Genomic DNA, 26,419 nt, shown 5'->3' on the forward strand with positions numbered 1-26,419 from the left:
TGCAGAAATTTTATATACGTATTTTTATTTATTTATTTTTATTCCAGTTCATATTTTCGTTTTTTTTTATCCCAGTTAATTTAGCAAATCAGAGCCTGTATGGTACGTGTTGGAAGAAATTCTTTTATTTCCTTAAACTCCCTTCCGGCATCATCCATCATAAATCTGCGTCACACGACGTACAGTCGGCCGTCATGTTCACACGATAAATCAAATTGACCCCTCGCCGGACTAAGTACAGTCAGCTGCGGTTATTGTTACAAGAAGTGCGAAGAAACGGTTTTACAGATACTTTTCTTACGTGTCAATTGTAGTAGTTTTAATAAACCTGTGTGCTCTCTACATATAATACCATTCAAAGTAGTGTGTCAATAATAATTATTTACTGATACTTGTGTTATTTTTGAATACCTTCGGATCTAAAATCCTTCATACACACATAATGTCAGAAAACATGAATCTAAAATTTAATACAATATGTGCCTAAGGAAAATTGGCCGTGTACTTTTCAGGAGGATCCTGTAGGTCCTGAAAATTTGTATGCATTGTTCAAGAGTTAAGAAAATAACCTATTTTACAAAAAAAAATCAGGTAAAATAATTATTGAAACTGAAAAGTAGCGTTCTAATTTGTGACAAAATCACATCATACATTATTTGTGCAATATAATCCTATCAAACTTTTAAACCTGCTTATGTTTTAAAAATGAAATAAAAGTACGGAATAAAAAAAACAGTCAAAAATATCACATTTTTATATATTTTTTTATTGAAAAAGAAGGCAAGTGCAGAAAAACTTTTACCCTCCTAACACATTACTAACGACTGTTTTTTTTAATAAAAATAAAATGATACTAAAACAATTCCGTCTGACTGTACAGCCTCTTTATTGGAAGACATATTGTCTGCCGAATCTTGCAATCATCCACAGAGATTTGTAAATCTTTAAATGGGGTTTGCATATTATGGCGAACTACTGAATTATTGATAGTTTATTTGATATTCAGGGGTATAGCAGTTTTATGGTTCATTGTAACGGATAGATCTATTGTATTTAAAACGAGGGCAACATTACGATCTAGAACTCATCAACACAAGGGTGTCAGTCAAGATGGCTACTTATACTTGCTATCTTCAGAAGACCTAGCTGGCTATGACTGCGTTTCAAGCATCTTATCCTAGCATCCAAGTTAACATTAGGTCACTTATGTATCTGATCATAGAAGAGGGCTGGCGAGTGGCCAGCTATTTTGCTCTGTTTTGTAAATTTTGCAGGTTGATATATAGTTATGAAGAAGAGCATTTAAGCTTCAAAACCTACCCTAGCGTCCAGATCTCCCTTAGCTTCATTAAGCCTGATGTAGAACTGCGCTGGCGTATCTTGACCACTTGCACTGAATCGTGGAACTAAGCTACTTCTAGCAGATGTGCGTCGCCGATGGCGGGAGAGATGTACACTTTGAAGAAGTCTGGGATGTGCTGCTCATTGACCTTGAAGATGACCTTACAGCTGGAAGTCCTTACCCTAGCGTGCAGATCTCCTTTAGCCCCATTGAGCCTGATGTAGAATTGCGCTGGCTTGTCCACTTGAGCTGCGTCGGGGAACTGAGCTACTTCTAGCAGATGGGCGTCGCCGATGGCGGGAGAGATGTACACTTTGAAGGGGTCCGGGATGTGTTGCTCGTTGATCTTGAAGATGACCTTACAGCTGGAAGTTCTTACCCTAGCGTCCAGATCTCCTTTAGCCCCATTGAGCCTGATGTAGAACTGCGCTGGCTTGTCCACTTGAGCTGCGTCGGGGAACTGGGCTACTTCTAGCAGATGGGCGTCGCCGATGGCGGGGGAGATGTACACTTTGAAGGGGGAGTCCGGGATGTGTTGCTCGTTGAACTTGAGGCCGATGCGGTATTCGCCTGGGGAAGGATAACACAATTAGTTTACTTGATAGAGAATTATTTAAGACCGCAGCTTTATTCACAGGTTGGAATGGTCCAAAAATAGGTTGACAAAGAATTTTTGGGAATATATTTCTTACTTACACATATTTTACTATATTAAAAATAAAACCACATACAATGATTTAACTAATACAAAACGTATTATCATCAAAGCATTTTCCTTTAGCTTTGATAAACAAACGCAAAGTTTGTTATAATTATCAATAATATGCCGCAGTAATATTTTATCTGAACGTATTTTTAAGCCATAAATAAGCGCTTGATAGAAAACGTCATTCTTGGTTAGGCCCTCTGATACGCGGACAACCAATGCATAAAGATGAAATATCGGTATTAAATGCTGTCACAGACCGTTCTACTTCTAATCAGCTATTCGTCCATTACAGTTATACCTCCAGTTCATTATTTTCTTCAAATCATTATTTTAAGTTTATACCTACTAATAACGCTATGGATCAACAATCTGAAAGGATTTGTTATAAAAAAAAAAATATTTGTTTATTATCCTATGCTTATTTCAATGCCTTCCCAACAATAAAAAATATAAGTAATATGAACCAAAGGCAAAAAAACTAATCCGAACGGCAATTGAAATCAGAATATCAAACAAGTGTCAATAGTGACGTTTCTCCAAACAAACACGTCACTTTTGTGTCTAACACTTGTTTGACACTGGCATATCTTGGTGATGTCTAATAGATATCTAGTTCAAAATCAGAATCGGGCCCAGTCTAGGGGCCCGATTCGGATTTTGAAATAGACATCTATTCGTATTTAGAATGGATCTACTACGTGTCGTCTCTTGTGAATATCTTGAAGTTCGAATACGGCAGTAAAACAACTCAACTTCAATAGAATTGTACATTGCATTTGTTAGCGTTCCATCCATCTACATCTAACATCACCCACCTGTCCTCAATTAAGCGGCACTTTGAAATTCTAATTCCCCCGATCCCGACAAATACACTAATAAATTTGCACGCCCTAAAAACCCGAGAAATTGTACAAAAAACATTTAAATTGGTCTAAAAACCTCAGAAAACGTCAGTCAATCTGAATAACGGATAACGATGCTACTATACATCTTCCCAGGCCGTGCCTGAATTTGAATTTTTACATATAAAAGTTTTTTTTCGTATGGGGCTCAGCGCTCGCGCTGGTGGTCATACAGTTTTGCAGATTTATTTATCCGAATGCTGGTTTTTTGGCCACGTTTTTGCTGATTGTACAAAAATGTCTTGTTTTTACTGGGTTTCTTTTGGATTTGGTTTTGTTTCAGCAAATTAGACGAGGGCAGGTGACACAGGGGTTATACTGAGCTATAATAATAATAACTGCAGTTTAAAATATAGGTATGTATAGTTATGAAAAATTACATGTCTGTTGATCTCTGTAAATCATTATCAAGCTTATCCAAAGCTACATAACTTGGCTGCGAGTTTTTTGAGTTAAACCAAGACTTTACAATGACTTTACATATAACAGTGCAAATTTATAGTATATAAAAAAAAACTATGAAACGATAGTGATAATTATTGATTGATTATTCTGTCTGCTTGTCGAGCCAATCCGTGGTTTTGACACTTTCCATTATTTAAACGACAGTTAGTTGCCAGTCGTGCAATTACTATGCAAAGTGACAGTGTTGCAGTACTGTTGAACATTCTACTAATACTGCTGCTCGCAGAAGGCGCCAGTTTTAACGCTACTCAAACCACAGTTAGCTACAAGTACAACCAGGCCCCCCCAATGGTCCAAATAATGATGTAGGCTATGCAAAGTAGTAGTATTGACATGCCCCGGGTCGGTGCCCGCTTTCCTGCTTCTTATTAAGGTTTTTTGATAATAAAAAAACTGTTTTAATAATAAAAACAGGTGTACCGGTTTTTGTGGGAAAGCTTTGTTATGTCATTGCGAAATTTACGTTTTCTGTTTGGTAAAAATTGTGCTTTATTGGTTATCAAGTGGGTTGCAGAAAGTTTAAATGTTTTAACGAAGTTTTTCATAGGCCTAAATAGTTAAAACTTTTATTTGATATTCATACTCGATGAATATTCGTTATTGTTCTAAAAAGTGTGCAGAAAATGATACGTGTCTGCTCTAGAGCTCTGTACTTTCTAAGTACGTTTTTTCCTAACGATAAGCAATTACTTAAAATTTTGGATTTAAGTGGATTTGTTGAACAATTTCCATTCTGATAATTAACCCCCCTTCCATAAATAACGATATTTTTACCTAAATTGTCAATTGAAAGTACCCTCAAGAAACACTACTGAAGTTTATACTTAGCCGCGTGTTTGTAAACGCACATGTATGTATTTTACTTTCCTCGTATTCGAAATAAAAAGTAGAGTGTTTAATTCGGATGAAAGGCTCCATTTCATTCCTTGGTTAATAATTTACTATTAAATTCTCCTATATTTACTCATCTAATGCCAAATGCCACGATGGGCCCGGTGACATTGTTCTACAATTAACCAAAGTTTTATGACATCAAAAGCGAATTAGCGGGCGACGTACTTAATGAATGCGGGACAAGTTGCATGATGCAAATGCGCACTCAAATCGCACTTAGCAACAGCTGACGAACTGTTTCTAATGAGAATTGCGGTTTAATGGGGTTTCATTGGCGTTTATTTACCGCTAGCGACCCGCCCCGGCTTCGCACGGGTTATACAAAACGTTACCAAATTGTACACCTAAATCTTCCTCAAGAATCACTCAAGGGTAGGTGAAAACACAGACAGACAGACAGATGCGGCAGTAGATTTTGTTTTACAATATGTAGTGATATTACTGGCTTGCGTGAATTCGTCTGCATATGGGTCATTCTCTCATTTCGTGCAAATCGGTGAGATTCTCTCGATTTGTAATTTTTCTTTTAAATGGTAAACTTTTGAGTTTCGTCAATTTGTGGATTCATTTATTAACATTTTTCTGCTAAAGGCACCTTTGTAACGTTATTACTTTTCATTTAATAAGGCTACTGGTAATGAACTACGCGCTGGTAATGAATTCGGCCGAGATGGTAATTTTATCAGTGGACGGTAATGAAACAAACTTATGAAATCGAACATAAAAAAACTGTATTTCAAGAAAATTAACACCAATTAAAATCAACAATATTAAAAACATGTGTCTTAAGCACTGCGGAGATGATCAAACCGACTTGACATACACTTGGAGTTGACAATCTCAACTTATAATGTTCAAGCTAGATGGTACATTTACCATTTACTTATCATCATTATAAGTCGAGATTGTTAACCCCAAGTGTTTGTTAAGTCGGTTTGATCATCTGCGCACCATATCACATAAAACATAGTTTTCAAATTTTCAAAAATTAGCATAGACAAATATATTTAAATCATTCGCGTTTTGTACCTATGTAATTTTTTTTTATCGTTTTAACCCTATAGTGTGGGGTGTCGTTGGATAGGTCTTTAAAAATAAATAGGAGTTTGCAAACAACATTTTTTGATAAAGTGAATCATTTCGGAAATAATAATTTAGAAAGAATAAAAAACGGTTATTCCTTCTAACTTTTGAAAAATCGATCCAAAAAATATGAAAAAAATCATAAAAATAGTGCTTAATAAACTCATTCAAACAAAATTAAAGCAAACTTGATAAGTTAAGCCGTTTATGAGTTATCGCTAATAGTCTTCCCTTCTTATTTTATTTAAAAGCCTGGCAACCCTTATTTGTGACCGGATTTTCGCAAGAAACCCTATAACCACATAATAGTGACCGGAAAAAGATAGGCAACCTAGTTGATTTATATTGTACAAGTTGTATACTTTCCATTGGAACTTATTTCGTTTGTCAGACAGATCGGTGAAATTTGAAGAAAAAAATTTTTTTTTCAAAAAATATTTAAAAATAGTCTTGACCATATTTCTTTAAGCAACCCTATTTATTTATGTTCAGGAACATATTTTCTTTCATAATATGTAAGTTTCATCCGTCAGACATATCGGTGAAGCTCGACCATCTTAGACTACAAAGGCTCCCCGGTTGGGCTCCCCTATTATCATATACAGTTTTAAATGTTATAACAACGTAATATTTATAATAACTAAGCCTCTTTCCATTAAATGCATTGCCTCGAATATATTATCATTACCTTCTTAAGTCATTCATTACCTTCCCCAGTAAAATTGGAAGGAAAAGAAGTGAATGAAACCGATATGAATGAAGTTTTGGAAGTTTTTGTCGCCTACATCAGTTGGCATCGGACCTTAATTTTGTAGAATAAACCATCTGAAAGGCGACACTAAAACACTTCATTACGTATAATTATAATAATGTACACTTGCTACTTACTGTATAAATCATGCGATGGCGATGAAGACTAACGAGAACCACACTCCTTCCCGACCCGAGAGATCGTATATATTTTCGCTAACAGCGGCACACGGGCGTCCGCTACGAGATCACGCGGCCAACTGACTGACGAACAATGTGTTGCATCGACGGTAGGCGCTATATACCCTCGCTATATAGCAAAATATAGCTAATCTATTTCTCGCGTCGGTAATGAAGAAATTACTTGAACCATACACTTATAAGGCTGTATAGTTTTTATTATTTATTTCTAGCTTCTAATATTACACGATTTAAAACATAACTAAATAAGTCATTTATTGAACAAACAACGAATTTTCTATTTGTAGTATCTTAAGGTTAAAATGTAGGTCAAAGTTATATCTTCACGCGTTACATGTAGAGATGAATGAAAAAATTGGGTGTTAATTGTACATATAAAGAAAATACATACCTTTTTAGAATTGTTAATTGGAGAGACATATACTTTAGGCCCTATGTTACAACCTTGCATTAATAGATATTTGAAAACGCCACCACATTTTTGGTAAATTTCCGAAAACACCGATTTGCACGAAATGCGAGAACGACCCATATAGCAATGACACGTATTTAATCGGTAAAGTTATAATAACATTTTTATGAGAGAAAAATAACAGTAAGGTTTTATTATTTTTACTTTTCTCAGTCAAACACGTTAGCAACACTAAATAAATACTAACCGCCTTATTCATAAACGCGCTACAAATCTCAATTAGCTAATAATCGTTTGTCCTTATCTGTCATTACGACTTATGTTTTTGTAAGAACGAAAGGGATAAAACATAATGTAACTTAACTAACTATTAACTAGTCTAACATGTAAATATATATTTAAATCAGGCCCGTAAAGTTTTATGAATATGAGGATTAGTCTAGAAAACGTTGTATATGTTTACAATAAAATATTTATTCAAGGTGGACCGCAGTAGAATCCCTAAAGAAGAACATACAATTAACTTTCACCCAATGTAGATTCCTTACATACCTCTTAACAGATTTCGTTACAAACCTAATAAAACCATAACGCACTGAAAAACCGAGCAATCACAAAATACTCTCACCTCCAAATTAATACAAAACTTAAGTCATTACTCCGCATCTAAGCTCGATACATTTATGAAGCATTTCATAAGAAAAACGTCCTTTGGCGGTCGACTTTTTTGCGAATCAGAATACAATGGTCGGAGACAAATTCAAGAGGAGCATTCCTCGGCCGTGGTGTTTAGGAGTCATTTTAATTGACCGCCTTGAAAATAATCGTCGGTAAAAAAGGTTTTTTAAATTCTCCAAAGGACAGACGAAGCGCTATGACGGAATGCCACTGGGCTGGTTTTTGGAGGCTTCCAAATGAAGTTTGATTGCATAAATGGGTGCATTTTGAAATGCAACGGCTAGCAGAATTTGATAGTAGCTTGATTGCTTATTTTAGCGGCAGAAACACTTTAAAAAACTGCCGAACTCATTGAGCAATTTCAAAACTAACTAAACTTGAGTAAAAAGGAAATACATTTTGATCAATATCCTTAAACCAATTTTGTTGTTACAACAAAGCAATGGCGCAACCGGCCGGGTCGGTGTAACACATCGCAGGTCCCAATTTTTGTGTATTAAAAAAAAATTGTTACTGTTGCCCAAATATTTCTTTCAGTGAATATAAGTACCTAAATCAATAACGTGACTAAAAGAGAACGAAACTACAATAACTATAGCAGCCAACGAATGATACATAGGTACTTGAGTAAATTGACTATTTGTACCAAACAACTGTTTTCATATATAGCTGGTCAAGCAAATCTTGTCAGTAAAAAAGGCGCGAAATTCAAATTTTCTATGGGACGATATCCCTTCGCACCCACATTCTTCAAAGCCGCCTTTTTCTACTGACAAGATCTGCTTGACCGAGTATACCTATTAATTTCTCTAATCGTTTAATTTTGACGAAATCAAAACTCGAAACAATCGCAACGGCCAGTTATTTCTAAATCACCAGTGTGTCGGTTTTTGAGTTTTTTCCTCATTTCAAAGGAATTACAAAGAAAGTCAGCTATTTAACCTTCTTGTCTTCTTTTTATTGGATAAACAAGAAAAAAGATGTTTAAAATTCGGATGCTATCAAAACAAAGTCAAAGCCGCCGCGGCTACGAAATGAATTCTATGGGGCATTTATTTATTTATTTGGTAAAAAACAAACAAGTAAGAAACGTAGTCAACTCTGCTTCTTCAAATATTGTCTTATAAATAATAAATGCGTACGAAATTCTTGTAGTATAACCAAAGGAAACTTTAAAAAGCAATTTAAATCCGAGCAATATTACCACAACGCGGCAAAAACGCAAGAATCCAGATGTACGCACGCTCGAAATTATGACTTTCATTAGCAAAAACAAATATCGTAAATACCGGCCGGCACTGGTCATCAAGATCGCGACATCCATTACGTAAAAAAACTTACTGGCCGGTTGAAAAAAAAAGAAAACAAAGTTTAAAAAATCAAACTGTCAAAACGGTGGCCGTAAATTTTCCCGCGTTGGCGCGAAGCGTTGCGATTGGTCGTTTGTGGCGGGGGCGTGGTTGTGAATCGAATAAGGAACATCGATTTATTTATGAAGTGCATTTTGAGTGTTTTTTGGTGCACGCTCCTGTATGGCACCTTGGGGGCGGGGGTCATTTGACTTGGTGATGGCGATGTGTGGACGATAAAACACTGTGAGTTATTTGAGTGAACTACGGTGGCGGCGACATGCCCGGCTGAAACATGTAAACCTTTGCTTGGTCTAGTTAAATGTCGCAGAGAAAAACGTTCCACCTTTTAGTCTACAAATCTTGAAAAAACTTACTCTAGATAGCCACTTGTATTGCTTACAGTAGGCGACATATTTTTGTACTATACTTGGTCAACCAGATCTTGACAGTAGAAAAAGGCGGCAAATTTGAAAAATGTAGGCGCGAAGGGATATCGTCCCATAGAAAATTTGAATTTCGCGCCTTTTTTTACTGACAAGATTTGTTGACCAGCTATAGTACTTATTTCCATTAAAAAGTACCTATAGTCTGTCAAGCCTTTTCCGTCGGTATAAAAAACCGGAAAATTAAAAAAAAATAAGCGAAGGGTTATCGACCCATAGAAAATTAGGAGTTCGCGCCTTTTTCTACTGAAAAGTTGTGTGACAGAGATTACGATTACGATTATAAAATAAAGTATTTTCTTTTAACACCCTTTTAAAGTTATGTCAGCAGCTGTATTTTTAAGAGGCAGATTCAAAATAATTGTAGTTATTATACAGTTAATGTCGGTAATATTCGTATAATTAACGGATATACCTAGTTAATTCTATAAAAGCATTTTTATAGTGCTTTTGGCACCTTGCGTCGTTCATAAAATCTACGTTTTACTTGACCTATCGAACCAGTTTAATCGCAAGACATAACTTTGTAATTTAATTCCTACTAATATTATAAATGCGAATGTTACTCTGTTTATCTGTTACATTTTTGACGCTTACATCGCTGAACCGATTAAGATGAAATTTGTTATGGAGATAGTTTGAGGCCCGGGGATAATTTTTACACGAAGTCGCGAGAAATAACTAGTTGAGTTATAAACGTAGCAGCAGTGGAACTTCTAGAGAACTCGATTCTCACCGGTTTGCCAAATTTACAGAGCACTTACCTACCGCCTATGTAGATATATACATAATGCTAAAGTTGCTCCGGAGTGCATACGAATATTTCTAACGCCTCGCCACTGAAGTGTTCTGACGAGATTCTCCCGAGGAGAGTATGAGTTTCCTCAAAAAAGGATTGTATAGCTATGGTACATGTTTTTAAAAGGTCGCAAAGCGCATGTAACACCCATGGAGGTGCAGGCGTCCATATAGGCTACGGTAACCGCTTACCATCGCCTGATGACGATGATGATGTGAACAACTTTGCGGTTTCGGCCGAAATTAGACCAGTTACCAGCCGAAGTTATTTCCTCATCTTGGCTGGTGAATATACTCTGAGATGTAAGGTATCAATGATAAATACTTTAATAGCGTTCATTTGGATTTGATTTATAATTATTTTTGATTAGTATTTTCGTCGCGTTTGTGTAGTGAAAACTTTGTCGCCGAAAGTTTTCGCTTGCTCAAGTATCAATATTAGCACGAGGAATTAAACAACTATTCCCCCTTGTAAAATAAATAACTACTTATTTATGTTCTTTCACTTACCAGGCTCATCAACCTTGTAAGACACATCGCACGATCCATCCTTCCTGTCCTTAAAGTCGATTTCGGCCTTGCTCGGCCCCTCGAGCGAGATGGCCAGCTGGCCGGCGCCCGCCTCGCGGGTCCACACGTTGAACTCGTTGAAGCGGCCGGCCTCGCCACGCTCGAGGCCCGTGCCGCCGGCCTTGACTAAGTGGGCGCCGGAGTCGCGGAGGGGGCCGACGGTGAATTGGAAGGGGGATCCTGAAAAAAAAACATTGTTAAACACATATTTACTTCACTTGTAAAAAACAATGTATTAAAATTTTACAAGTGGATTTGAATCTACTTCTAATAGCTGTATCGTCATACTACAAAGGATCTATGATTTACGGATTAGATAGCTGAAGAGATATTTACAGGTCCTCCCATCGCAGCAAAGAGAAAATATTAGTAGGTAGTAATAGTAGGAGTATCGACTAACTGACTATGATAATGCTTAACACTATCCCAACTGGGGGCCTAGCGCCTAGCCAAAATGACAATCGTACTTCGGCAATCGCCAATGAAAAGACAAAATGTATCGGCATGACAGATGCTATAAAAAGTCACGTGACTATTTCCATACATTATTTTTATAGAATAGAATAGAAAAGTTTTTTATTCGTAAACACACAGACAAAAAACAACAACAACGCAATACACATTTAAGTATTAATTGGCATTTTGCCTAGGCCTCCTGATCAGACTGCAACCCGACGGTTTAAAGAGCATTCAGTCGCTCACCAGGAATATGGATCTCCCTGTACTTGACGGACACGGTGTGCACGCCCAGCTCCTTAGGCACGAAGAGCACGGAATACAGGCCGTCTTCTACTTCCTGGATCTCGGCGTCTTCGGAGACGCCGCCGGGGCTGGTGACGGTGGCGGCCAGGTCAAAGGAAGTGATGCCTGTCAAAGGAAGAGAAAACATTATGAAAGACTCTCTCGATGTAGTAGGTACTGTCGTGGCTTCCAACCTCCGTGGCGAGCTGACATAGGCCAACTGACTGACTGGCTGACTGACATATATATTTGGAACTACGGACATTTAAATTCAAAATTAGACATGGCAACGACACGACAAAATAAGATCAGTTCACAACGGACAGCCAGACCAACCAGACAGACTGTTCAGGTACTTGGAAATGGTGAGTAAAAGAAAGATAAAAAAAATAATCTATTTGAGATATTAATTCTCTACCGGTACCGTAGTCTATCGGTAGTTACATTGTCTCATCTACGCTATCATCAAAATGCAACGAAATTATCTACTGAGCGCCACTTGCACCATCTTACTAACCCGGGGATAACCCGTTACACCGTTAACCCAGTGTCAAATTGTACTGGTAACCATGGCAACTTCAGGTTTAACCGGTTAACCCCGGGTTAGTGGGGTGGTGCACGTGGCCCTGATGGGTTGAACCTAAGAATGCATACAGAGTACATACAATCAGCTGCAGAGAAAAGGTACCCCCCTAAAGCCCCAAGCGGTACCCTAAAGGTGCCGCTTGGCCCCTGCATGGTCACATACCTGGCATCTTGAAGGTCAGCTTGCAGTTGGTACCGACTTCGGTGAGCGGCGCCTGGTCGCGCTGCCTCTGAATTTTCTCTCGCTGTCTGTTGCTGCCCTCACCAGTAACCTGTGTACGTAATTCAGTAAACAGATTAAAAATACTCAATGAGGACAATGAGCCAGCACTATCAAACACGATCATCATTTTTACCCCAAATCGTTAAGTTACGAGACTAACTAATAGTCATATTTCTGGTGAGTATGTCATCAGCATCTTCTGCATTTTACAAGATTTTTATTAACTTGCAATGTACCTATATGTATGTTTGTACGGGTCAAATCTTGCAAGTTAAATTCGACCCAGTGTCCCGACTTCCAATGAAGCTGAAAATTTGCATACAATATTATGGTATCATCGAGCTGATCTGATGATGGAGACAGGAGGTGGCCATAGGAACTCTGTGATAAAACAAAGCAACCTAACTGTGTTTGAGGTTTTTAGAATTCTCTCGATGAGTATTAGTTGCCTGTGGAGAAAAAAGTACAGTCAGCGATAAAGCTTGTACTTACCAAAAATGAAATTTTTGCCAAAAACTTATTCATATTCATTAAGTTCTTATCTTACTGAGTCGTTCCTGGTAAATGCGTAATTGTTTAGTTTTAATTTTTATTATTTTTTTATTCATAATTTATTAGCCGCCATGTTTTCGGCTGCCTAGTCCATGTGTATGTGACATTTTTCACTTACGTACATTTTCGGTGTTAATGCCATAACTGATCTGTTTCACGGACTCACCTTAACAGTGAACGGTGAGCCTTCCACGTGGTGGTCGGCGAACTTGAGGTTCACGATGTAGTAGCCGGGCTCGGTGGGCTTGTAGCTGATGTTGAGGACGCCATCTTTGCTGTCCGCGCACTGGATCTCGGCCTTGCTGGGGCCTGACAAATATATACAGGGTGGAAAGATAAGTCGGGCCCTGGAAGGAAACTACCTTAAATCCTTAAGCTGGCTCATTTTACTTAAAGGAGACATTCCTTTATTTTTAAAAAGAAACAAAACTGCATTCAAAGATTTTCTAAAACTCGCTTGCCTCGCCCGGGACTCGAACCGACTAAAAATTCCAAAAAATAAAAACTCGCAATTTTATTCTACTAGTCGATACAGTTAATGTTAATGATTACATTTCTCCATGAAACATTAGGTCTTACACTCGTCTGTCGTACAAAATATCCATAAAATCTAATATTTAGTACTCAAGATTTTTTTAGACAAGCCAAATTGTAGAAAAAAAGAGAAATACTTTGAATGCAGTTTTGTTTCTTTTTAAAAATAAAGGAATGTCTCCTTTAAGTAAAATGAGCCAGCTTAAGGATTTAAGGTAGTTTCCCTCCAGGGCCCGACTTATCTTTCCAACCAGTATATTAGGGGACATCTTACACAGATCAACCTAGCCCCAAACTAAGCAAAGCTTGTACTATGGGTGTTAAGGTGACAGTCCATTTCCAACCGCAGCTGCACTACTGTTCATTTTACTATGGAATTTGACAGTAACAGCGACGCGTTCAGTACCAGTAGTGCCGCTGCGGTCAGAAATGGAATGTTACCCTTAGGCGATGATAAAATATAGATAAATTACTTATATACATGGAAAATACACATGACTCAGGAACACATATTTGTGTTCATCTCACAAATACCTAAATCCCTTAGCGGGATTCGAACCCAGGACCATCGGCTTCACAGACAGGGTCACTACCCACTAGGCCAGACCGGTCGTCAGAAAAAAGAATGTAGAACAAATCGATGAGTATAACATCAAATCAATTAATTTATCAAAATTTTCAGAAGATATAAGTAACATGATTCACAGTGCTACACATAGGAAAAATATAAGTAAAACCAATATTTGTTTAGTATAAAAAAAGGATGACTCACGCTAGACCGGGCCGGGGCCGGGCCCAAGCTTCCAGCGCTTCGTTTTCTATGGAAGCACCACGTGATCACCGATCAGCCGTCATAGAAAATGACATGTCGGATGCCTCGGCCCGGGCACGGCCCGGTCTAGCGTGAGTCATCTTTTGTAAAGGAGAAGCAGTTCCAAATGAGAAAACTCCAGTGGTTGTGTTCGTACCGGAATTATCTTTCCTTAAATCTACTTTCCTTGAAAAATAATATGACGTTTGATTCATCATCGCTATCAAACTATACTTGGTCAACCAAATCTTGTCAGTAAAAAAAGGCGCGAAATTCAAATTTTCTATAGGACGATATCCCTTCGCCTTTTCTACTGACAAGATTTGGTTGACCATCTATATGTACAAGTATGTAGAAAACAAATGAGGAGCTTACCCTCAATGGACAGTGAAAGACCACCATATCCAGCATTCTTGGTGTCCACCGAGAAGGTATTCTCAGCGTGGGTCTTGCCTTCTTTCAGAGCGGAGCCAGAAACCTGAACAGTAAAGGAATAATAAGTTCCACAACATTCAATTGACATAGGTATACCTACGTCTGAATCTAATTTGTCATATAGAAAAGTGCAGTATTTTTGTGGATATGTTCACAAGGACAGATGTCATGAGCACCATAATTTCAGAAATAGACTACATCTAGCCTAAAACAAAGAGTTTTGAAGAACCCTCGCGAAGCCTTTTAATACTCTTAAGAAATCAATCAGAAGAAGATAAATTGCAGCGTACCTTGGCAGTGGAGTTCGGCCCTTAGCAGTGGGGAGACATTCCTGACTTCGTGCAAACTCGGCTCCGTTCGGCTCAGCATTGCTCCGAGCAATTATTAGGGTTGTCACAACTTGACGTCCCTTTGCGTGCACGACCACAGATAGGATAACGACTTGAATTTTGACAACCCTAAATAGCCGAAAGGGATAGTGCATTAAGTTAGAAAGGGATATATTATCATGATTCGACCCTGAATAGGTGTCAAACTTCGGTTTTGTAGGAAGTGTCCTTTCTGTACGGTAGTACTTATTCTGTGCCCTTAGTATACGAACTCGATGCAGATCTTTTATTCCGCAGTATTGACAGGCAGGAACAACTAAGACACAGTGCCGATGCCGCCTCGGTGTTTTTATATCGTAAATTAGACGTCAAATAGCTACTCTAACTCACCTTAACTTTCTTAGCGTCTCCAACCTCCTGGTCCTGCACGGTGATGTTAAAGGGCGAGTTCTGGATGTGGACGCCCATCTTCTTGACGGAGACGATGTGCTGGCCGGACTCGCGCGGCGTGAAGCTGATGCCGATGTTCCCGGACGGCAGGCGTTTCAGGAAGCAGGGCTCTTCCAAGCCTGATGGGGCCTGGAAATACATGCACATAGGCTTATTAGATGGGTCTTTTTTGGCTAATCCTGATTGCAGTTTGAGAACTTCACATACAGAATACATCTTTAGATTTTCTTGCAGAAATATACACATATAGGTATGTTATCTAGTGTTCTCTGGAATTCATACGAGACTCGAGAGTCTTCTAACAGTTAGACAAAAATAAGAGATTTTCAATTGTAACGATTATTTAGTCGATTACCTATATCTGTTTTGTACTAGATTTTCTTAGAAACACTCTTGTGACCTTTCTTTTAGATTCCTCCAATGTGGACGAAAACGTTCTAAGTGCAAATGATAAATGTACCTTTGTTCGTAAATACTTTAAAAGAAGTTACATTCCTAAAAAACTTTAGGCATGAACAAGTAAAGAATAAATAAATTCGTCTTCAACCGATGATTATTTCCGAAATCCATTATGAGAAACAAAACTATAACAAAATTACCTGGATAGAAGCGTTTAGACTGCGGATGTCGTTGTCAGTGATCTTCCCTGGCAGAGTGACCTCGCTGCAGCTGCCCACGGAGATCTGGTTCCTCTTGCGACCCTCGCCTGTCACCTGGAAAATACAGAGAAAGCAACGTAAGATAAAGTAATAGTTACTGAATAAGAAGACCTGGGGAACCTGTCGCAACTACACGACTGACGCCTATTTAGTGTAACGCAGGCACGGTCCGGGCCCGGGCCGGGGCATCCGACACTTCAGTTTTCTGTAGAAAGCAACACGTGATCACCGATCTCCTGCCAATGTCATAGAAAAAGAAGTATTGGAAGCCTCGTCCCGGATCCGGACCGTCATAACGTGAGTAATAAGTCGAGCCGAGTAAATAAGTTTATCCGATAGAGGGATTACCTTGGCGGTGAAGGGGGATCCCTTGATATGCTTGTCTCCGAACCTGACGGAGACCTTGTATTCGCCGGGAGCGGTGGGCAGGAAGGAGACGGATACTGTGCCGTCTTTGTTGTCGTGGCATGTGATCTGTGGAATACGAAGAAAGTTACGACGTTATTCATAAACGTCTGCTAAGTTAATCAGCTGATGATCGTCGTTTGTCCCTCTCTGTGGCATAACGACAGGTAGGGACAAACGATGATCATCAACTGATTAAGTTAGCAGCCGTTTATGAATAACTGTTCTACTTTATATTTTGGTAAATGAGGCAAAAATTCGTATACTAAACCTGCTAAAGTCTTGGAACTTCGACGAATCAGAAGAAATTCTGAATCCTTCCCAAGTAACTCCTAACTCCACGTAGGATTCATAGGATTACTTCTTCATTCCTCTTCGAGTTCAGTTTCAGTTTTTAATCATTAACGCTCGAACACACTTAAATCTAACAAACTTTTACTCTCACACATTCTTAGATTTGATTCACACACTTTTCACTACCACCTCACAACAACCTTACACATACAAGTACACACTCCTCTCTTTTTTTCCTATTCCTATTCTTATGTTTAATATAATTATAAATTTTATTTCTGGTAACTCGTGATGATCATGACCCCCGCGATACAGGCCATGCCTAGTGCGGGGTTCAATGTAACCTTCCTGCTAAACTTCAATTATGAATAAAAATATTGTTGTTGTTGTTGTTGTTGTTGTTGTTGTTATACCAGACTATTTACCCATATGGAACATTCGAGAATACAAAATACACAATATATATTCATAATGTCAGATATTTTTTAATACAACCATAAGATGATTATGATTGGTTTAGCCTTTTTCGAATTTGTTTCAATCTTATGATGAATTAAGTTCACTTGTGACATTTAGGATCTTAAAATTTTCGACCCAGAAATCATTACTTTTTATTTCTAGGCAAACTGATTTTTCTTCCGTTAGGTAAAAGTATAAAATTAGCCACAGCCATGGACAACTGGACAGCCCCCCAACGCCAGCAGTGCTAACACCATTGGTTGAAGTCCATGTGGATTATTAAACATACCTCAGCCTTGCTAGGTCCCTCCACAGCCATGGACAGGCCTCCTGCGCCAGCACCCTTGGTGCTGATGGTGAACTGGCTGGGTTCTCCGCTGACGCCGCTCACCAGACCCGGGCCGTAGGCTGTCACGTAGCCCGAGGGGATGGAGTCCACGTGGAACTTGTAGGGGGATCCTGGAAGGAAAGATAAATGTTATTTTAATGAGCAGTATCGGTATAAGTCCACCAGAAGACTGTGCTGTGACTTGGTTAGTGTAGTAAAGGTAGGTTTACACAATGATAAAAATTGAGTAGAGAGTTTCTTAGGAGGACATTTGCGAAAAAAAGTTACGAACTCAGAGAGTGCCGAACTCAGGAAGTGGCGAACTCAAAAAGTGACGAACTCAGAAAGTGACCTATGTACATCGAAAAAGATGTCCTCAGAACTTGACCTAACTTGAAAGTGACCTAAAAACGGGATCTACTCCGCCTAAAGGGTATGTCCATGGGATGTAATAACTATCTTACCCTGCACGTGTTCCCCGTTGTATTTTACGTACAGCTCGTGCACGCCCTCCTCTCGCGGCTCATACTTGATGCTGACGGTGCCATCACGGTTGTCTTCTATCGCTGGCTTGTCCACGTGGCCGCTCGGCATCTTTACTTCCGCTGGAAATAACAATGTTACTAATAATTTCTTGGACGGTAAGTTCAAAAACCCTTTTGTGCAAATTATTCAACAAAGTCCCACGACTTTGTTGAATAATTTGCACAAAAGGGTCTTAGGGCTCACATTCTTGATATTTCTTAGAACGTTATACGCTAACACATTCATCTGATATTTAGATGGCATTTTACACATTAAATAATGCGCCATCTGCCAGTACCATGCCATTAGCTCAGCAAACAAATATGAATTTATCTTGTATAGTTTGGCCCAGGACTGTCTCATTTCCACTGACAGATACCCAAAGCAACTAGCACCCAAAAAGATAAGTATAATTGTCCTGGTTCTTTCTGACTGACAAGTTGTGTTTGCCAGACTATATATTTTGGTGATTTGCCTACAGACCCTACAGCGCTAATATTAATGTCAGAATATGGGTAGTTTAAAATAGGTACAGTTTCTAAATCAATTTTTAAATCAATTTCATTCAATTGGATCGCGAGCGATATTCCAAATTTTATATTAAAGGAAAAAATGGAAGCGTAACTTTTTCCATTTTTTCCTTTAATATCAAATTTAGGTACAGTTTCTATTTTAATTTTAAGTAATTTAATTATTCTTTATAATTCTGTGGCGTGATTTGTAAGTTGCAGTCACAAATAGCGGTCAAAGTAAATATGTAAACACTTTATGAAAACACGTAAAGTGTCAAACCAATACAAACCTTTCCTAGTATCAATATTGTAGATAGACGCAAAGTTCATAGGCGTGAACCCCAGCCTCTCCTTATTGAAGGAGATCTTATGCGCCTCCCCGTACACCACCGGCGTCTCCTGCCTATCCCACTCCGACACCGAGAAATACTTCTTCCCCTTATCGAAGTAGAACTGCGAGATCTCCTCCCAAGTCACCTCTTTATCGTTCCCTCCGACGATGGAATTCCACAGCCCACTCATAAAAGCCATTTATCACGCTTGGCGCTGCACTTGCCGGAATAAAGTGTGTTTGTGTGTGTAGTGTGTTTATATTGTCATTGTTGAGTTTTTCATCTGAACTTACTAGTTTGGTTAAAGATTTATTGATTTCTTCATTGTTATCTTTTATTGCATTAGAACAAAGCTAAACTGCGTCAGCAATATGTAGTATGTACTTACTTATTAAACAGTATCAAGCTTTCTTCAAAATAGACAAATGATACTATATTATATGTACTCAAGTATTACATGTATAGTATAAATCGTTCCGATATTGTTAAAATAAAAACAGACAATCTTAAAAACATGTTTAATGTTGTAGACTTCTTTGCACTCTTTGATGTTTGACGAAACTATATTGTAATTGGTTTTCAATAGTAATACTTTTAAAAGATAGAAATGACATGTATTTCTGTCATTTAAAACTACTATCACTTTAATCTAAAATAAATAAAGACAATCTTTAAAACATACATGTAGACGGGTTAATCCACTTTGATCCGAGAAACTAAACGAATCATATTGAAACCGCCGCGTCGCATTCCAGAGTTCATAAAAATATTATTGAAATACTCACTATTTTAAACATACTTAATATAATTACTTGGCTAGCAGTATGACTACGTCATGTCGACGGCGACGTATTTATCGCGACCTCTGTACGGCTACATCAGTTTATCACTGACATAAACGCCGTCGAGAACGTAATTTACTTTCTATACATCTCGCTCGTACTCGCATATTAGTGCAAACGAGATGTATAGAAAGTAAATTACGTTCTCGATAGCGTAAATGTCAATTTTGACACTGTCAGTGACTCATGGTACGGGCTCTGCTCTCTCTCTATCGAAGAGAACTTTATACTTTACGTTGTCGGATTATATGATTTCTTCAAGGATCATGGACGAGCTTGTTAATTTAATGGGATAACATGGTTTTTTATTAGCATAGTTAACCTTCGGACCTGATATTTTATGTCGGACAACACAATATGTATATTTCCTTACGCTTCTTATCAGTCCTACTGTCATAGATAGCCTTTTGTCTTAAATCAGAAATATTATCTATTGATCTTACGATTTTATTATTTTAGTAGGTGATTAAGTTTTATGTTATAATCTTTTGTTTACTTTAAATTTTAACATCAAATAATTCAGCACGTAATAATTTTTCATTCATTCGACATTGCAATTGCTCTTAGCTAACTTTATTACCAAATTTTTAGGCATTAACATTGTAAGTATTTAGTCTATTACATTAATCACAATTGTGATTTGTGTAAATTTTGAACATAACCTTAAATCTAGTTACAAAGTAGTGACCTAATTACCACTGGCAAGACAATTCTCATTTATCAGCAATGAATAATTATTATAGCATACTTCTAAACACCTTAACGATGGCTCAGTACATCTTAATGCAGATGATTTAATTTAAAGCACTGCTCTTACAAGTTTCTGTAGTTTCAATGAATTATCGTCATTCCTTCGTTGGAGAATGTTGTGCCAAAATTATGGACTAATTACATAGTTTTAGAGTTAATTAGGGACATCAAGGTCGCTTGCATCGGATGCTATTGGCTGGATATTCTGGAGAAGCCGGATTTTGTAATATCCTAAGATATAAGTTAGATATAGGTATTAGATACAGGTTATCTCAGCATTTAGTACGAAATGTTGTTGAATTGATGGTTTTAACTGTGGACAATTATTAATATTGAAGGATACTAAAGGCCAAATAAGGATTTTTATTCATTTTAGGTTTAGTCTCTATTTTTAAGCAATTTAGGTGCAAATATTATCAAGCCGAAAAACTTTTTCGTACGGGTATTTGATGTAATAAATTTACTCATCTCCTTTGTATTGTATCGTTAACTAATTTCCTATACCAAGTACCTAAATATTGCACAAAACATGTGTTTATTTTATTATTTACAAATTAATAGTTACCTAATCGAACAACAACTATTCAGATGTTTAAAATCATGTTTCTAAATGTCGAAATCTTTTTGATTTAAGTCATATTGGCCTATTTGAATCGATCATGAGTCATATCGATGCGAGAATCGATTCGGCTATAATTCGATCGTCAAGCCTCGACGTTGTTTTGACAACAGAATATTTTAAATCGATCAAAACATACTGACTCAGTATTTTTAGTAGGATCTTTGGCCGCCGAAAATTGTTCGATGTAAGATTTATTTGTACAGAATACGATGTGTGTTGAAAGATATTGTTTGGAGTGTTCGGGATTAAGGTAATGGTGTTAAAAAAGTTAAATTAAGCATATTTAGTTTTCTAACTTTTACATAACATGCGAACTGAGCAATATTCACGTAAAAAATAGAAACCTGTGATCATGTTACTGTAGAAATAGCAAAAAAAAATTTTATTCATCCCTACTAAGTATGGGGGGGGGCAAGAAAAGACAAGTGTTTATTTCGTCTTACACTACAAGTATAATGATTCCGTAAATCCGTACTTATAACACTTACCTATGCAATTATGTTAGGTATTTATGAAAAATATGCAACCTAACATTTAAAGTATTTAGACCACATCGGATGTCGGATACGACCACAAGAAATAAAAATTTAAAAAGCTTTATTTATATAATTTATTCATTGTTTAAAAGTTTATTGTTTAACAATACAGCGGGGAAATGCGGCCAGTGTCCTGGGGACTATGCCCCAGGTGACATTAGGTTTCGTCTAAAATGTATGTAATACCTGTGTAAATATTGTAAATATATATTAAATAAAAGTTCATTGTTCAAAAGATAACCTTAAATCAAAGAAAGAAGGGCTTGATACCCCCTTTATATACAGTGCCCTATGCTGGCCCTATGGCACTCTCAAGTAGCTGCTTTTCTGCAATAATCTTCCGACATTATCTTTTGACAATGTGAAAACGCTCTTACTGTTTGAAAATCGCACACCCAGTTGGCTACCAATAGGTTCATATTTTTATATCACCTCTCAAATATCTAGCCGGCATTTAAAAATTGGACATTTCGTACAGACGTCCAAAATCCTGTGCCATGTTCCAGATTAAAATATCAAAGAAATTACTGGAAGACATTAAAAGATTTATAACTGTCAAATCTAAATGTCTGAAAGATTATAAGAAGACGTAAGATAAGTATTTATTAATTCTTGTTCGAGAAGAAAAATGGAGACAATGTTAAATGGAAAGATAGGTGTAATAAATAAAATGTCTGAATTTTCCACAGATTAATCACTTTTGACATTAAATAATCATTTACTAGTCACGGCATGCCGAGCCTTGCGTGGTGAGTCGGACTGTCCCGAAGTTGTCTCTGGTCTCGTGCGTCTGTTTGTTCCGGATGTCCCGAGAATGGCCCTCAGACCGCGACAACGCGACCTATTGGCTGTGCCGCCGGCGCGCACCGTATCGCGCAGAAACTCGCCGCTTCCGCTTCTCAATGCGCTCCTGGCACTGACACCTGAGTGCGACCTATTTGCGTGGAGATGGACGGAAGTGTATACTGAATGCTTGAGATTCTGTGAGGCGATGGATGCTAGGTGCTCAACTGTTCCAATGTAATTTGTCTACACTAGTGTAATGTGCTATTATTGTTGTTATAATTGTTGTTGTTATAAGTATTATTGCTGTTAGTCTAAGTTTCGTGACGCATTGGTTTAGCTGTAAAGTCATGTAAACATGTTTATCAATAAAATAAAATAAATAAATAAAATTTATTGGAAACTAAACGTAGACTAATTCGTCGGTATATCTTTTTATAACGGACCGCTAAAACTGAAATTGGCAAATTCCGGGGATCTTTCTCTTTTACTCCAATGAAAGCGTAATTAGAGTGACAGAGAAAGATGCCCGCAATTTGCGAACTTCGATTTTCGCGGTTATAGCACAGGACCGAGATAAGTGGGAGGTACTAGAAGAGAGGCCTATGTTACGCAGTGTGGGCGATAAAATGCTGCATATGACGTTTTTTTTCCACGATGGTTGCAAACAAACGTACAGCCCACCGAATAGTAGGTTACCGTAGCCTATAAAAGTTTGCAACAATGTTGCGGATCAAAATTATTGATTCACTGTGCCGCAAGCTAAGGGAATAAATACAGCCTTTCCCCCCACCCCTTTTGGCTGTGGTTTTCAGTAAGATGTAGGTAGTTACTGCTCCAGATGCGACAGAGATCTCATGGCCATTTCGCATATAAAGCCCGCGAACAAGTAGGCTGGTCGTAATCCTTAGATTTATATATATCTCTACTTTAGTCGTTATGTATCATTCAACAGTGTAGACTAACCTCCTTATTCATAAAACTTTACGGGCCTGATTTAGTTAACTTAATAACATAATATGTTTATCCCTATCTTACAAATACCTACATAAGTCTAAATAACAAATAAGGACAAACGATTATTAGCTAATTGAGGTTTGTAGCGCGTTTATGAATAAGAGGGTAAAAGTTTTCGTCCACAGGGATGAACATCAGCAAATTGTAAACCATAGATAGAACGAAGGTACCTAGTTACAAAAACAGTTCCAGAACCGGGAATTCTCAAATCTCGTCATACAAAACTAGGACATAATGCTCCAGATTCCCTAATATTTATAAATTCTTCCAAAAATAATATGAAAATGTATTTGTTATTTATCACTTTATCAAATGGAACATCTCTATTTCTCACAAAAACGAATGGGCGGTTAGAGGCGATTATCCGCGTTATATTAGTTGCTAACATTATGACGAACAGCGCGACAGACTGACAGAAAGAATGCAGACAGCTGCGGAGAAGAGATCTATGAAGAGGGTTCTGTTTATATTTAAACGTGTTGCAAAAATCATAGTTTTTACATCTGTAGTTTTTACAAGGGTTTTCACTGAATATCAGCGTATTCAAAAGGTACTTGAATACCAAGCCAAATGAAAACGTTTAAAGTATTTTTGTGACATGTTTTGGTTAAGTTTTTGTTTTTTAAGCATCCTTAGTAAATTTTATTTTATTATTTTTTATCTGGACTTCGTTTTTCTCTTAAGAGTAACTCTCAACACAACCACAAATTCACACCATTGCAACTAACCGAATTTATTATACAATTTATACACTAGCGACCCGTCCCGGCTTCGCACGGGTTACACAAAATCTTAACAAATTTTACTTACTTACACCTAAACCTTCCTCAAAGATCACTCTATTGATAGGTGTGTGGAGTTTATAGCGAACATACATACATACAAACACACAGACGCAAGCGGGGGACTTTGTTTTATAAGGTGTAGTGATATTACAAAAATATTTTTACTGTCACTTACGATTAGCGCAATAATTCATTCGCTGAATATTTTGAGACCGTGTCAAATTAACTGTAGCGCGTCGCCACCCAAAACGCTTCACATAAATAGTGGGATTTAGTTGTGACATGGTTCCAAATTGTCGACATCAGAGCTAACGTAGCTATGTAATATCATGTGCTCGTATTGCATAATGTTTTAATGCAAAATATTTGACGAACATTTTAGACAATAGACACAATGTGCTTGAGACATATGATACTAGCCCTGGCTTTGCACGGGTTAACAAATTATACACAAACCTTCCTCAAGAATCACTCTATCGATAGGTGACAATCGCATGAAAATCCGATGAGAAGTTTTTGAGTTTATCGCGAACATACAAACACACAACCAGACAGACGCGGCGCGGGACTTTGTTCTATAAGGTGTAGTGATATTCGACTTGTTGTCATCACAGCTCATGAAATGGCTGCAGTAATTTACACGTCTATTTTTTCTTACTCATTTAATCATTTCGCGACAAATAAATTCCTACCACTGAATTTTAATACATGATTATTGATTGATTGAGATTAGAGTTACGGGCTTTTGAGTAACGATCTACACTGAACAAAATTGCCTGCCAAAGTGGCAGTGGCAGCAAATGGTCTCCCAGATATTTCTAGATTATATAGGTATGTAGTAGGTATAAATATGTAAAAAAAATTGAAGTTCAGCACGGATATGATGGTCATTCTTGTCTACGTGACAGCGTGATAAAACGGTGTCCGTCACTTTCTTTCCCACGGTGTTAAACAGTGACAGTTATTTTATCACGTGGATAAAGATGGATAAAGCTATCCATAATAGGCTGGCAGTATTGCGTCAGTTGTTTACATGAGCCACTGCAAGTTCACGGCGGACTACAGGCCTACAGCGGCAGTGCAATGTATACAAAATAAACAAACATGTGTATTTTTATAACACTTTTCCCCTTTTAGCTTTATTGTGATGGATCGATGGATTTCATGATCGTTTTATTTTCACGTGTGAAAGTGCTAGATGAAAAAAACATCTTGAAATTCATGATGACGCTCGTCCGACATAAAGGAAGACTCACACTTTTCTACAGTTTTCGTGGAAAATACTTATTAAGCTATAGTCTCTATTTTTTCATACGCCCGGTTTAAAAAAATGGAGGAGGGAACACATATTTTATGACTTTCAAAGCGATTATTTTAAAATCCTCTAAAAAGTATTTAGGAACTTTTCAATAGCGAACGCACACACCTCGTCTTCAAAATCGGCCACCCTTAAGATTCCATTTATCCAGGTCTCACTCGAGTTGGCATCAGCCGGTGGCAGCTGCGGTTCCGCGGAATTATAATTAAATACGCTTATTTATTTTAATATGCGCGTGCGTTTACCTACATCGCATGTTTTTATAGCGTTTGCCAATGATCGTTAATAGATGCGTTGTTTTACTCGCGATCGAGAAAAATAATGCGTAAAATAACCGTATCTAAGTGACATTGTAAAACAAGCTTGTATTTTTAGGTTCCCGTACCTAAAAAGGAAAAATGGAACCCTTATAAGGTCACTCGTGCGTCTGTCTGTCTGTCTGTCCGACCATTCCCCCCTCCTATATCTCCGTAAGTACTGCGTCTACAATATGGAAAAAATACCGTAATAGTTCTTTACCTATAGATGACAGGAAAACCTATTAGAAATGTGCAGCCAAGCGTGAGTCGGACTTGATGTACGGAACCCTTGGAACGCGAGTCCGACTTGCACTTGACCGGATTTTTTTATGATAGGTAGGCTGATAGTAAGCAATTTCCGTCCCTCATGGACACCTACAACACCAGAGGGGTTGCAATAATATGTTAATTTCAAAATTACCACGTTTTCGAAATTATCCCAATTGTGCAAAGAGAATATAATCACTACGTCAATTGTGGTAACTCAATAAAGAATAACTCAATGACATTACATGAAAAAGGTTCTAATCTTGTACGGGCTGAAATACGAGGATCTCACAGTTATATTCTAACTTTATATCACTCAAATATAATTCAATAAAGCTACATCTTGATGAAATCGCTAATAAAAGTGAACTCTAGTACTAGTATGTAAAACTCAAAATATCATGACCATATGTATTTAGATGCGAGG

The 26,419-nt window shown here is 37.6% G+C and overlaps 1 protein-coding gene across 8 annotated transcripts in view; it reads right to left on the reverse strand.

The window, feature by feature from the left end:
- The window catches only part of LOC134658371 (filamin-A), a 69,781-nt gene that overhangs the window by 5,355 nt on the left and 38,007 nt on the right, over nucleotides 1-26,419 (reverse strand). For 6 of the 8 annotated variants that reach the window (XM_063514018.1, XM_063514020.1, XM_063514017.1 and 3 more), the window contains 11 exons: nucleotides 17,869-18,009; nucleotides 17,366-17,535; nucleotides 16,267-16,392; nucleotides 15,859-15,972; nucleotides 15,200-15,388; nucleotides 14,421-14,523; nucleotides 12,867-13,009; nucleotides 12,089-12,197; nucleotides 11,302-11,466; nucleotides 10,540-10,779; nucleotides 1,722-1,912 (listed from right to left, as the gene is read on the reverse strand). In XM_063514018.1, coding sequence (XP_063370088.1) covers nucleotides 1,722-1,912; nucleotides 10,540-10,779; nucleotides 11,302-11,466; nucleotides 12,089-12,197; nucleotides 12,867-13,009; nucleotides 14,421-14,523; nucleotides 15,200-15,388; nucleotides 15,859-15,972; nucleotides 16,267-16,392; nucleotides 17,366-17,535; nucleotides 17,869-18,009 — 1,691 coding nt within the window. Of the gene's footprint in view, nucleotides 1-1,721; nucleotides 1,913-10,539; nucleotides 10,780-11,301; nucleotides 11,467-12,088; nucleotides 12,198-12,866; nucleotides 13,010-14,420; nucleotides 14,524-15,199; nucleotides 15,389-15,858; nucleotides 15,973-16,266; nucleotides 16,393-17,365; nucleotides 17,536-17,868; nucleotides 18,010-18,731; nucleotides 18,988-26,419 lie in introns of all 8 variants that reach the window. The other 2 variants (XM_063514013.1, XM_063514014.1) reach the window with 1 other exon arrangement.

The sequence above is a fragment of the Cydia amplana genome, chromosome 22 (genome assembly GCF_948474715.1).
Source record: "Cydia amplana chromosome 22, ilCydAmpl1.1, whole genome shotgun sequence".
Classification (NCBI taxonomy): domain Eukaryota; kingdom Metazoa; phylum Arthropoda; class Insecta; order Lepidoptera; family Tortricidae; genus Cydia; species Cydia amplana.